Source organism: Emydura macquarii, unplaced genomic scaffold (genome assembly GCF_026122565.2).
Source record: "Emydura macquarii macquarii isolate MOO-44397 ecotype Brisbane River unplaced genomic scaffold, CSIRO-AGI_Emac_v2 contig_2768, whole genome shotgun sequence".
Lineage (NCBI taxonomy): Eukaryota > Metazoa > Chordata > Testudines > Chelidae > Emydura > Emydura macquarii.
Genome location: NW_027132905.1, coordinates 37,200,336 through 37,213,626, shown reverse-complemented (window position 1 = coordinate 37,213,626; position 13,291 = coordinate 37,200,336). Strand labels below are relative to the sequence as shown.

At 41.2% G+C, this 13,291-nt stretch overlaps 1 protein-coding gene across 6 annotated transcripts in view; it reads left to right on the top strand.

Annotated features, from left to right (window-relative positions):
- KCNAB2 (potassium voltage-gated channel subfamily A regulatory beta subunit 2) overlaps positions 1–13,291 on the top strand; it is a 100,623-nt gene that overhangs the window by 59,544 nt on the left and 27,788 nt on the right. For 2 of the 6 annotated variants that reach the window (XM_067567091.1, XM_067567090.1), the window contains exons 3-6: positions 6,173–6,232; positions 9,161–9,204; positions 11,555–11,592; positions 13,064–13,143. In XM_067567091.1, coding sequence (XP_067423192.1) covers positions 6,173–6,232; positions 9,161–9,204; positions 11,555–11,592; positions 13,064–13,143 — 222 coding nt within the window. Of the gene's footprint in view, positions 1–2,803; positions 3,049–6,172; positions 6,233–8,100; positions 8,156–9,160; positions 9,205–11,554; positions 11,593–13,063; positions 13,144–13,291 lie in introns of those variants that run through there. The other 4 variants (XM_067567092.1, XM_067567093.1, XM_067567089.1 and 1 more) reach the window with 3 other exon arrangements.

Here is a 13,291-nt window from a genome sequence, read left to right as displayed (position 1 = left end):
ATTTGCCCCCTGTTTGGAGAGCCTTCAGGCAGGAGTCATATAAGCAATAACACTGAGTGGTGTGTTGAATTAAATTAAAAACTAAGAGTACATTCCAGTGGAAGTATTTCCCCTACACTGCCGTGCTCTTAGCATTCCTCTAGGGTTTTACTCCAGCTACAAAAATGTTTTAAAAGGGTGAGCAGTGAAACATTCTTGCTGGGAGATTTTATTTTAGACTTTGATCCGATTTTAAGAATATTCCATAAGAGCCATCTTGCAATTACCACGCAGCTGTCAGAGAGAGAAAATACACAAGCCCCATTTCTGATCCCAGCTAGGGCCTCTACAGAGCCAGCATTCAAATCCGGCCCTGCATTGCATCCTTCCTAGATTGAAAATCTAAAGATACTTTGTGTTGAAGGTGTTAGCTTGTTTCTAAAGATAATCATACAGATGTGTGTGTGTGTGTGTGTGTGCGTCTCTCTATCTCTTTCTCTCTCTCTCTCTCTCTCTCTCTGCAGGCAAACAGATGCTTGAGAGCGCTGCAAAGGCAGCACATTCAACCTCTGCAGGGAGAAAGCATCTTGCCTCACAACCAAAGTGCCTTTTTCCACCTGAGGAGGGATGAGCCCAGGATGCGGTTCTCCCTTACGTGGTGGGGAGACCCCCCTGGGTCCCCTGCAAACAGCTGTGTATCAGCATTCACACACGGCTGGGTTTGGAGTAAAAGGAGTAACCTGGAGCTGCCCTGGGAGAGTCCCCAATTTCATTAAGCGATTAATGCCGTGGATGTTGATTCAAGTGGCCCAAGCACACAGGAGAGAGGGATTCTGTAGCCTGGTCCCACAGAAACTCCACCCACCAACCCTCCTTAGCAGGGAATTGCATCCTCATGATAAACTCTCCTTGGCACATTGTTCTGCATCCAGGATACAGTTGCTAGCTGCTCGTGGAAGCAGCAGCCTTTCAGTACAAGGGTTGTTGGGTGGAGCTCTGTATCATGGATGTCTCAGAGATAATGGGATACAATAGTAAAATAGAGAGCTCTGTATAAAAAGTGTGCTCCATATTAGGTCATCTCTGTCCCTCTTGCTGATCTACAGCCACTTCTAAAGTCCTCATTTAATTTGTTACTTCCGTATTCCCGGGACTGCTACAGCGCACAGCTCTGCTGACCCCTCCCATGGGTCCTCACATTCATCTGCTCGCAGCAGGATCTGCTCCAGCTCCGGCTGTGTGGAATGGCCTGTCTGCTCAAGGCAAAGCAGCACTGATTAATTCTTCTCTTGTTACTTCCATGGTCTTTCCCCTCCGAATTTGCTTGAAGTGAAGGGATTCATTTCCATGGCCGAAGCCCTTGGAACCTGATCTGAAATTTGAGTGGTGGCTGTTGGAATTTGGGAGCTCCCGGCGCATTCTGTGTGGGTGGAGTGTGCAGCCTCATATTCTGTAATGGCCCCCCTCATCTCATACCACTTCTATTGGCGGGGGGATAAGCTTTGGGTGTTTTATTAGTAAATCCTTCTGTATTAGTGTGTAGATGCAACGCCACCAGTACCTCCCTTTGGAAGTAAAATTCACCAGGACAGTTTAAAGGCAAAGACTAAAAACAGATTTTAGAGCAACCATCAGGGGAAAAAAAGTCAATCAAACCCATTCTTATGAAAACAAAGCAAACTGTAGATTCCAATCTAACAAATCCTTGACTCTTGTATTTGAAACTGTTACATTTCTGCTTTAGAGCTTCACAGGACAATTCATTTTTTCATAAATCATGTAGTGAATATCAGCTGGGTCTCTTCATTCGAACACTTTACAGACGTAAATTTCACCAAATTTATCATCTGAATTTAGCTGTCATCACTATTCTGGAGGTGGAGGGATTGAGAAGAGTGAACAGAAAATGAGGGGAAAGGAAACACTCCCCTTGAGAGACCATTATAGAGCCGCAGCGTGCAGCAAATGTACTAACACTAACAGCTGTCTCTGTAGTTATTCTTCCATAGAAGAAGCAGCCACGTCCCCCCTTTTGTTAATAATGAATTACGGAATGTTTCCTGCTCAGCTCACTGGTTACCTAATTGACTTAGCTGAGCCTGGGAATCAAGCAGGATCAGTGGCAGCATAGTCACGCTGCCCTCTTCACTTCAGAAAACAGCCCTGGATCTGACAAGGAAGCAGCTATTGCAGGGGTCAGAGAGGGGGAGAGAGAAATTCCTTTGCAGGGCTTAAGAAGCAGAAGAATTCAGGGGCTTCGCTCTCCTTTTACCTTAAATGGAGGGCTGATGGATGCTTGCTTCACCTATAAACAACTGGGTCTGAATGGCCTGGTCCTGTGCGTCCGGAAATCTAAAGATTTTTACCTAAAGGAGGTGAAAGTCTGAGATTAAAAATAAACAGAAATACAGCATAAATATTGATTTATTTGCAAACCACTGTGTTTAACAATGGGAAACAGCATCCATTAAACTTTGGAAAGCTACTTCAGAGACAAACCAAGCTACACCGTCAAGAGCAGGGGAAAGCAATGACTGGAAGAGGGATGCAAGCTAAATAGATTTTGACTATTTCTTAACACTCCCAGTTCATTTAGAGACTGTTTTTTCCCCTGCTGACTTTGTCCTAATAACAGAAGATTGAAATTGCAAGAGCTGCATCTTCTGATTGTTTGTTGTGTGGTGCTTTTGGTTCTGGTTTTGTTGCTTGGAGGTTTTCTGAAAATTCAAAATTCTTGGGGAAAACACTTCCAAATCGTTTCCTGCTCGTGGGGAGAGGGCAGCGCTCTGTGGAACAGAACACTTCTGAGAACTCAGGGGGGAGGGGATTTCTGCAACCAAAATAAAGCAAGGACACTATGCAGGTTTCTTTTGTATGCTCAGAGCACAGCATAAAGAGCCGGAGCGCAGAAGATCGACTGAACAGACAAAATGCCAGCAGTCCCAGCCTTGGCACACGCAGCAAATTTCGAGCAGTGGCCATGGTTGCCCGGAGTCTGGGGCAACTGTCTGTGCAAAATGCCCCATCCTCCAGTGACTCCAGCATGAAACAGCCGGGAATGAAATATAGGTATGGAGCAGAAAGTGCTCTCTGTTCAGCGGGAAGAGTTACTTGGCTTCTTGTGTAGAGAGGTTTCTGGTTTCACTATCTAGTGTGTACGTTTGAAGAGGAGCGCATGAGTGTGTTGTTGTTGTCTGACTACGTGTATACTTTGTCAGTGTTACAAATTCTGAACTCTGTGTGCACTGTCCTATTTCTATATTTCTACTAGCTTGCTGTTTTTCCTCCATGAGGTACCGCCTAATGAAGGGTTGTCATCTGCTTTCACTTACGCAGATGTAAAATCAAAGCACCTTCACTGAACTCATGGGAATTATTCCCAGTTTACACTAGCCTAAATGAAAGCAGAATGTGATCCTAAGATTTGGTTTAGGATTAAGCAAAATTCCTGTTCACTTTCTTGTGCCTAATTCTGTGACATTTTCAAGGGCCAGCAGCTCAGATTCCTCATTTGATAGCAGACATTTGTTTGTATTCTGTAATGTCAACAAACACTTTCTAGTCCTTCCACTTTTTTTTTTTAAGAGCCCCCAATAAATGTACTGTAGAATAAGAGGGGACTGTGTCAATCATACACCCTACTTCTGTTGATCTATGTTTAGGAATCTTAAAATGATACAAGACAGACAAAGCATTGTGCTCCAAACAGCCATGAACCAAGGGGTTAATGTGTTAAACTGCCGTGACGTTTCAATAGGAAGATGCCAAGAAGTTTTGTGTGTCTGAAAAAGCAAGAGTAATGTAAGCTGGGCTTCAGCTAATTTGGGCATGTGTGAATAACAGTGCAAAAAATGTGCGGTAGAGGCACATTGCTCATGTGGTATAAGGCATACCATATCTTTTCATAGTCCATAACCAAGCCATTTTTGCTATTATCCTGTATAGTCTACTAAGCAGTGTGTGTAAGCAAGAGAGAGACAAAGAATGACTATGGGAGAGGTACTGCCTTAGATTGCAAGGGATGTATACCTGGTCTCTCAATCCTGCATGTACATCTCAAGTGAAACCCTTGAATTCTTGGTATATATTTGCATTGAGTAAATAATTATAAATAGGCAATTTTATTTGGAAAAAATTCAATATGTGCTTTGAAAAGTTCAGTTGAAAATTTCATCTAATGCCTGACTTAAAAATTTGCTCTCTTAGATGGAAAGGTTGCAAAACTGTACCGTGTAGGTTTATAAGCATCTTCCAAAGGCAAGGTGGGTCATAAAGACCAAAGTAATTCCAATGCCAAGAGCACTGGTTAAACTTACTGGATTGCAGAAGATTAGGTCAACCATAGAATTGCTGGTTAGGTTTGTCAGCATATTAGTGGTGGGAAGAAACATGCTGGGCAATACACTGGCCAGCAAAAACTACATAAGTTCTAGTCTGAGTGAAAAATGTAATGCCAAATAACATATAGACTGATTTTCAGAAGTGACTAGAAATTTTTTGGTGGCATTGCTTTTTGGGTGCCCAACCTGAGTAACTGCAAAGGAACCTAGCTTCAGTGGGGATACTAGAAATACCAGTCCCTGAAAGAACAGCTCTCTGTCTGAGCTGGTTTCATAAATAGAGGATTTTTTGCTGCTTTTCCTCATGGACTGAACTCCTAATGATTACATACTCAGTTATACCATTGCTTTTCTTAGCTATCTAGAGAAATGCCTTGTCATTGAACTAAAGAGCAGCTACCTGCCTTAGTGTAAGACTCTTGTATCCTCTTTTCTGAAAATCATCCCTTCTAATGCCTCCCAGAAACACACTTTTGAAAATCTCAGCCTTGCAACATTTGAATGTTTCTTATTCAGTATGTAGCCCCTTTGCCATGTGCCAGAGTTGGACACACTGCCTCCCACATACTCTGGAAACTAGAGACATGAGCTATGCTATCTTGGGTCCCATTTCTCTCTCTAGATTGTAACTTGCATTGCCAATTATTTGAGACACGGTTCTGCAGAGGTGAACATAGAAGAGTGGTAATGTTGGGTGACACCCAGAACCGGGACAAAAAAATTCCACTATCCTTCTGAAGACTGTTCCCTATCAAACATGGGAAGCAGAAATATTGATTTGTTCTATAGCACATTCATTCCCTGAGAAGCGAGCATGGCTTTAAAAGATCCTAACTCAGTGCTGAGGGTTGGGCTCTGTAATCTGCTGATATGGGTTTAATATTTTGAAAGACACACGCAGACATCTGTTCCGATCATCTTCCAGTGCTGAGGACACAGAAACGGCCTATCAGCGTCCTCAGAGCAGTGTTCCATCGCTGCTGTCAGCTCCCCGGTAGTACTCCAAGAACAGCACAAGCCTTAGCCAGTGCCCTGCTGTATGGGAGGTGGGCTCTTACAGTGCTAGGACTGTGTTAAACTATTGATAACGCGGGCTATTAAGGGAGTGCTGATACCAAACCTGTGTTTCGGATTTTTTTAATGTGCTTGTGAGGGGGTTGAGGTTTAAACTAAGTTGTACATACATAGAGCTAATACAATCCTTCACTTCTGCACTGTGAATCAGACTAATATAACAAGACATGAGGAATATTAACCATCATCTAAAGTTAATAACTGTTATTTAGCTTTTGCTTTGTTCCCAAATCCTAGATCCCTTAATCAAATTGCTGCTTGCCTGAGGCTTCAGTCCAGATAGCATTTCCTTTCGGTCCCAGTCCCTGAAAGAACAGCTCTCTGTCTGGGCTGGTTTCATAAATAGAGGATTTTTTGCTGCTTTTCCTCATGGACTGAATTCCTAATGATTGCATACTCAGTTATACCGTTGCTTTTTTTAGCTATCTAGAGAAATGCCTTGTCATTGAACTAAAGAGCAGCTACCTGCCTTAGTGTAAGACTCTTGTATTCCCTTAATGCTCCTGTTTATAGCTTCCTTTCTCTATTATCTAGAAGCATAGATCAATATGTTGAAGCCACATGGGTTAAATTCCACTCTACCGGTTCAGCCTCTGATTTTATCAGGGTTGCATGCCCAGATGCAACCCTGATAGCAGCATTGGGCCAGTTCTCACTGCTAATTTGTACAACCACCCTCCTGGCTTATAGCACAGCCGCTGTGATGGTGGTGGTCTGAAACTGAAATACAGAGTACAGCGAGCCCCCCGAAGGAACTCGTCTGTTTCTTCGCATTTTAGAGACCAGCTCTACTCTGAAACAGCAGCAGTGCAGAGAGCGATCTGGATACTTACAGGCGAGTGAGTATTCTCAAGCCCATTTGTTTTATTAAGCACGTTTTCTTACAGGAGAGCAATGTTACCTTTTCACTTCCTAATCTGACCCAGGAATTGAAACCCAGCCTAGGTCTAATGTGCACTATTTAACAGCGGTGAAATATGCAGGGCTAAATTAAATGAACTAGTGCTATCATGGCTCGCACTAAGTCATTCCACTAGACTTCCATTAGTGTTTTCCATACAGTTGAGCAGAGCTAATGAAGGCAATTTGCTTGGCACACTTTTTTCTAGACACAATTTACTCACAATGTTATGCTTTTATGCCACTAGAAAATACATGTGCACATCCTTTTTTTTTTTTTTTATTTTAATGCTTTAAAGCTCTAAATCCCAAGTAGAACTAGTGGATTGAGAGAGGGAGCAGCATGCATTTTGGACGTAAAACAAGGCGTCAGAAACTCCTGGGGCCAAAATCCCAGCTGTGATATTGGTTTTCCCCTGTAGCCTTGGGCGAGTCACTTAACCTCAGTTTTAAGATGGGAACACTAATGAGAGTCTGAGTTATCTGTATCATACTAATTAATATTTTAAAGCCCTTTGAAAATTGAAAGAATCAAATGTGCAATAATGTTGTAGAGTTCGAATCTGTTCACCAAATTGTATGCTCATATTAGACGTTTGTTTCCAGTTATTACATTTTTATTCTATCTACTCTGAATTTTCAGTTTACATTCTCTCTCGAGTGTTAAAACACCATTGTTGTAAAACTGCTGTCAAAAAATAGCTGGATGCCATAATGTTTCTGACCTAATCGTATAAATCAGATTTAATGAGGTCACTGCTACTGCCACTTTAAATTATTGTGCAAATGTAGCATACAGAGTTTCAGCAACTGTCGGTTTATCTAATAAATGAATTATGTATCTGAAAACCTTGCACTTATGGTTTTGTTTGCCACTAAAATGTGGCTGATTTTCCATGTTCAAGTATCATAAAGAGTTTGGATTTTTTTACTCATTTTTTGAGCTTCAAGTAATTGCCCACAAAAAGAGTAATATGTGACACACACACATTTCTTGAAATGCCCTTTTCCCGGCTTTATTCTGTCATATATAATTAATTTGCAATTTGGAAAAACTGATTAATATTAAAATACTTAAGAGATTTCACGCGCTTTTCCTTTTGTTTTATCCCTGCAGATGTGCTGTATGCAAAATTACACACTTTCTATTGATATTCTCAAGTTGCAGATTGTTTTTGATTTTTCTGTTGGCAATAACTAAATGTTTAGTGTCTAAGAAAGAGTGTCCTTTCCATTCCTACTGTCTCAGTGTTTCTGTTGCCTCTTAAGATATTTATGTCCTGATTTGGTTCCAAAAATAGGAAAATAATAATGTTACTTGACATTGTCAGTCGTTATCTAATACCTCATCTGAGTCAGGGAAAAAATAATTCTCTGTCTTCTCTTCCTCCTTTTAACTAAATAGATTCTCAAACTCATGGCCTGAATTTTGTAGCCATCAGTTTGGGTTTAAAGGGGTAACACCTTATATCTTTTGCTTTCATTGATTTAGTATCAAGGATGGTCTAGATAATACTTAGTCCTGCCTCAATACAGGGGACTGGAGGAGATGACCTTGCAAAGTCCATTCCAGTTCTATGATTCTGTCTTTATGCTTCTGATTTATACATTCATTTCTATCACAGTTTTCTTCAAATTCAGTTTATTCATGAATTTACTTTAACTTTATCTTTCTTCCTCATTGTCATTTCATTCCTTACCATGTTCTCATTGTTACTTTGTTTTGTTTTATCTTTTAACTAGGCTTGAATATGGCCACCCTAAGCTCTTTAGAGGCCTGCGACCCAGGTTGATAGGTTTTTTGGGGGGGTTTCCCAACCACGGTGTCACCTCAGAACAGTTACACTAATTGTTTATTTCAGGTAATTTTGCAACATGCATTCACCTTTGCTGCCTGTGTCTGTCTCTACTTTGTGTATCTCCCATGCAGGCTAACTCTATTCTAGTAACCCACAGATGTGCTACAGACTCTTCAATCCATATTATTTTGGGGGTTGAATGTGCTCTAATGTAAAAGGGGCTAATGTATCCTACTAGATTGTGATTTTGTATCTGTTTAATGACCAGCATGAGGTTGGCTGGTTCCGGGGGTGGGGAGGAGGGGTTAAGTGTCATGCCAATAATCACTACTTACTGGTTGTCTGCATGTTCTGTACAAGACTCATGTGCCCTTCATAACATTCTTAAAAATCAGAGTGCATTATTATTATAACATTTCACTTTATTAACTTAGTACATAGGAACAACTAGAAAGTCCAAACCACCACTACCATAAAACGGCTTGTTGTGCATGAGTGTGCGTGCAAGTAATTTAGAAAGAACAAGATCAAAAAGGTGTCGTTAAAACGTTACTGAAATTATTTTCCCAGAACAATGAATACACAGGATAAAAGTTATTTTAATGCCTTTTATTTAAAATGGCTTTGCTAGCGTTGCCTTTTTTAGACGGTATGGCGGTCTCTCTCCCCCTAACTATCTATACATGCATATGTACATAGCTACATAATTTCCCTGTAGTGAAAACAGTCATTTCATTTGATCAGCAGTTTAGGAGAAGTGTTACGAATGGTGGCTCCATGATGGCGCCTGGGGAGTACATCGTACTCATGATTCATTCAGAGACAAGCATTTAGCTAGACGCTTCCTGTACATAACACTTTGTGCTGATTGGGGTGCAACGGAAGGGCACCCAAACTTTCCCTGTTCTTTCTGTGTATAGTTTTAGAAACTAAAGTTCCTGTGACGTTTGTCAAAGGGACGGGAATTGGTGACACCACACATTGCATCTGTCCTATGTAGCCATGGGCACAGGCACGTCCTATTTCTCATATTTCCAGCAGTTGTTAAGAAGTTTTTCTCTTTTTCAGAAATCTTGGGAAATCGGGGTTGCGAGTATCCTGCCTGGGCTTAGGTAAGTGACTCAATCTTCAGATGTCCAGTGCTTCACAGTGATTTTTTCCCCCCTCAGTTATTTAAGCAAGAGACAGGTCCCCAAGGTGAAGATGGCAGGTGGGGGGAGCTGCACCTTTTGCACCGATCAGGGTGATATTCCACTGATTCCGTGTTGCATTAAAAATGGATGACCTGAAACCAGATCCAGCCATCGGTGCAGCATTTCCCTACATTGTTCTTGCTCACTGCTGGTTACTGAGTAACCGGATCTAAGCACAGATTTCTGTTCTGCCCTAAACCTCAGCATCTCCCCAGCAAATCAGCCTGGGTCGTGGCCTCGCAGACCAGCCTGGTTACCAGACTCTGAAATCCTCCAGTGCACTTAGTGCGTGTTGTATCCCCATGGGTTTTTTGTGTGTTAAAATATGGGGCAGTTATAGGTTGATGTGGGCTGCTGTCATGGAGAGGTTCACAAACAGGCATCTCGTTCAGGGTTTGCTCCTTAAGAGGGCCATGTGCGCGCACCATTTAAAAGCACGTCAAAGGAAACATTTGTTCCGTTTGCTGCGTATGGTTGTCAGATCATTTCAGCATGACACGTCGCACTTAAATTTGGTTTACAAAGACACCAGCCCTCAGTGAGGGCTAAGTCCACACTCCATTTAAAGCGCTGCAGTGATCTGCAGAGGACGTTTACTTTTAACTGGCTTGGGCCCTCTTGGGCATCTTTGTGATGCATTGCACAAGTTTGCAAGGTTGGGGAATGGAAAATAGGGGCATATAACAGAAGTGTTTTATGAGCCCTAACTATAGCATTGGTAGGACAGAAGGATATCTACTAAAGGAAATCAACAAAGCAAGATAGCTGCTGTCACCTCAGAGCTTAGTGACTGCACAAACGAATGTCTGACTCCTAGATTGCTATCAGTCAGATGGACTGAACTGAATAACTTAAAACCTCTTCTCTTTATATGAAACAAGCTACAAGGTGTTGTTCTCACTTCTTCTTGAACACTCTGGTTCAGAGCTTCCTAGTTAAAACACTTTCTGTGTTCAAAAATGATCCACTCCTGAGCTGTAGTTTGCAGAGAGTTTGCAAAATTCAGAATCTGCTGTAATTGATTATATCCAGACAAAGGGTGATTTAGCAAGCATTGAAAACTGCAATCACCTGTTGACCTATGACAAGTTGGCCGTATCCACAGGCAAGTGCCATAGACTTCTGCAGAATATAGTTTTTCATTTTAGACAAAGACTAACTTTCTAGACATTGGGTTGCTCAGATAACTTTCAAAATGTGGAGTGAGTGCAATCAACTGCCTTGTCTTCCTAAAGGTTTGTCTACATAGGAATGTTATGCTGGTATAAGGAAAGGTGTGAATTTAAACCACTGTAGTTACACAGGTATAACTTCCCATGTGGACCTTTTATTCTGGGAGAGAGGGCCCTGTTTCCAGCTTAGTTTGTCATTTTGGAAGAGATTTAAGCTTAAAAAGCCATTCTTATTCCAGGACAAGTATGTCCACATTGGGGAGCTGTACCAGTTTAACTGTAGGGTATAATGGGAAAAACGTCTTTACGTAGGCCAGCACTAAGTCTGCAGAGAAGCTGCACCAGTATCTCTGTGGCTCCTCGTACCTTTGCCAAGCTACAATAGAGCTAAAATTGGCCAGCTTTGAGAAAGCTGAGGGTATCCACTACCCGGAATAGAACAGGGAAGGCAACAGTGCAGAAGGGAAATGGCAATCAGTCAAACTATTACAGGTTCCTGGTCTGGTGATTCATGTTGTAATGTCAGGCAGTGGGGGCATGGCAAGCAGACTGGTCTGCACTAGCAGATGGTTTAGTCAACTGGTCCCTGCAAGTTGTTGGCTGGAAAGGGCAAGTAGGTTTTTGCAAATGAATGGCAAGGACAGAAGTACAATGCTGCATCCCAGTTAGATGAAAAGATTTGACCTGGCAGGAAGGCATTGGAGAACCTATCAGGACATATGGTTAGTATCCGTGAGCATCCACTTGGATGATAAAAACCTTCTGCCTGAATCAGGCAAACACGATGAGAGAAGAGAGGCAGTCAGGCAGGCGAAGTGTAACAGTAAGAGCTAGGGAGTCATTGAGAGAACAAAGGTTTTGTGCAGGGATATTTCACATCCTAGGAGGAAGTATGGTGGGGCCACCTTGGCATTGACAGGCTAGCATAGGACTGGCCATTGGGATTGTTATGGTGTCTGTCCGTTAGTGACCTACAAATTCATCCAGTCGGGAGCTCCCGTTTGCATGTTTATAGTGCCTTCCAGAGCAGGGTTAAGTTGTATATGTTTTGTATTTGTGTTTTCAGAATGAGTGTTTTCCCTTCTTTCCCTTTATAGGAACATGGGTGACATTTGGAGGGCAGATTACAGACGAGGTAAGAATTGTTCCCTATTTTGTGCTGCCTACTCCATAGGGCAAAGATACAGTTCTTGTTTCAGTCTCCTTTTGTTTCTGAATACAATTGTATTGAAAATCAGTTTCCGGAGACTCCGTAATCTATTTTATTTTATTATTTTAAGTGACTGAGCCTCAGTGTTGCCAATACCCTTTGTCATGGGAAGTCTTCATAACGCATAAAGTTCCTGTAATGTTTACCAATTTTAACTATAGAGGTGCATAAATATTCATGTTTGTCTGACATATTTCAACTTGTTTTTCAAATTGGCTAGATTCATTTTTATTATTATGGCCATGAGAAACAAAAATTATCCTTTCTTTGGCTAATTATTATCTACCAGGACTAGAATTTACTGCTGAGCAAATAATTTGTAGCACATAATTGGTTTGAATTTAGTCTCTATTGTTGGAAATTATTCACCAAATATTTTTCACATTGTTCCAGGAGGAGTTTGCTCATGAACTGTTTGTTCTAACGATCTAATATTCAAAATTTGAGATGCATTGGTTAGTTTAATTGGACACACCGGTCACATGGTAGTCTTTCTGTGAACATAAGTCTTAGAATCAGTCTTTCCTTGCTAATACTTATGCTTGAGAGTTCAAAATTTGGCTTCAGCATGTTTTCAAATAAATTACTTCCTACAAACACCCTGGTCGGTAAAGTAATTTGCTATAATATTTGTAGAAATTGAACACAAGCTGAATTTAACAGATGTTTTTATTCAAGCAAATGTTCCCAGAAAACATGTACAACTATGTTACATGATACGTGGATATTGGAACATGCATCTCACGGGGATGAGGTTTTTAAGTTAGTGTTGTTTCTGTGAAGTCAAATTCTTTCAGAAATAGTCAGTTTACCTGTAACATTTCTGAAACACATGCTGCAGCTGTATTCTTCACTCCTAATACTGAGCAGGCGGCAACTTGGTGTCCTGGATTGATGGCTACATTCTCCATTCTGTGTAGTAAATGTGTACAATGCAATACTGTACATACACCATGTTTTTACTGAGCCAACAGATGCCAGCTGTAGTCTGAGATAATACCATATAAATCAATTTTCTGAATCCTGGATTATAAAAGTGGGAGGAGGGAAATCATATTGCAGTGTGTGTTTTGGAATTCCCTCGTTTTTATATTCATAAGCTACTGAATGCATCCTAATATGGGGCAAATATGCTGTATGTAAAAATGCGTAGTGTGCAATTTGCATAGTATTTCTGTACAATAAGGCCAACATTTTCAAACTTGTTAGGCACCTAAATAGGTGTTGCAATTATTTAGATGCCTAACTTTAGGCAGCCTAATCTGTAATGTTTGGCCTAAGCATGTTACTGTGTGCTGTAGAAATATTGCACACAAGTTTTATGGATCTAGTACTCATGGTGTGGGGTTTCTGGGCTCCTACTTTCTCCATAAACATTACAAATGTTTCTTTACAGATGGCAGAACAGCTAATGACTTTAGCATATGACAATGGCATTAATCTGTTTGACACAGCAGAAGTCTATGCTGCTGGGAAGTAAGTACCTTCTATGTTTATAACCAGGAGACGCAAGTAGATGTGTTTTAATAGATGGATGATTGCTGTAAAAATACAGACTAACTCTTTCCCTGGCTACCTGACATTTTCAGCCATACCCCTGAGCTGAGTGCCCTTGCTATGTTAA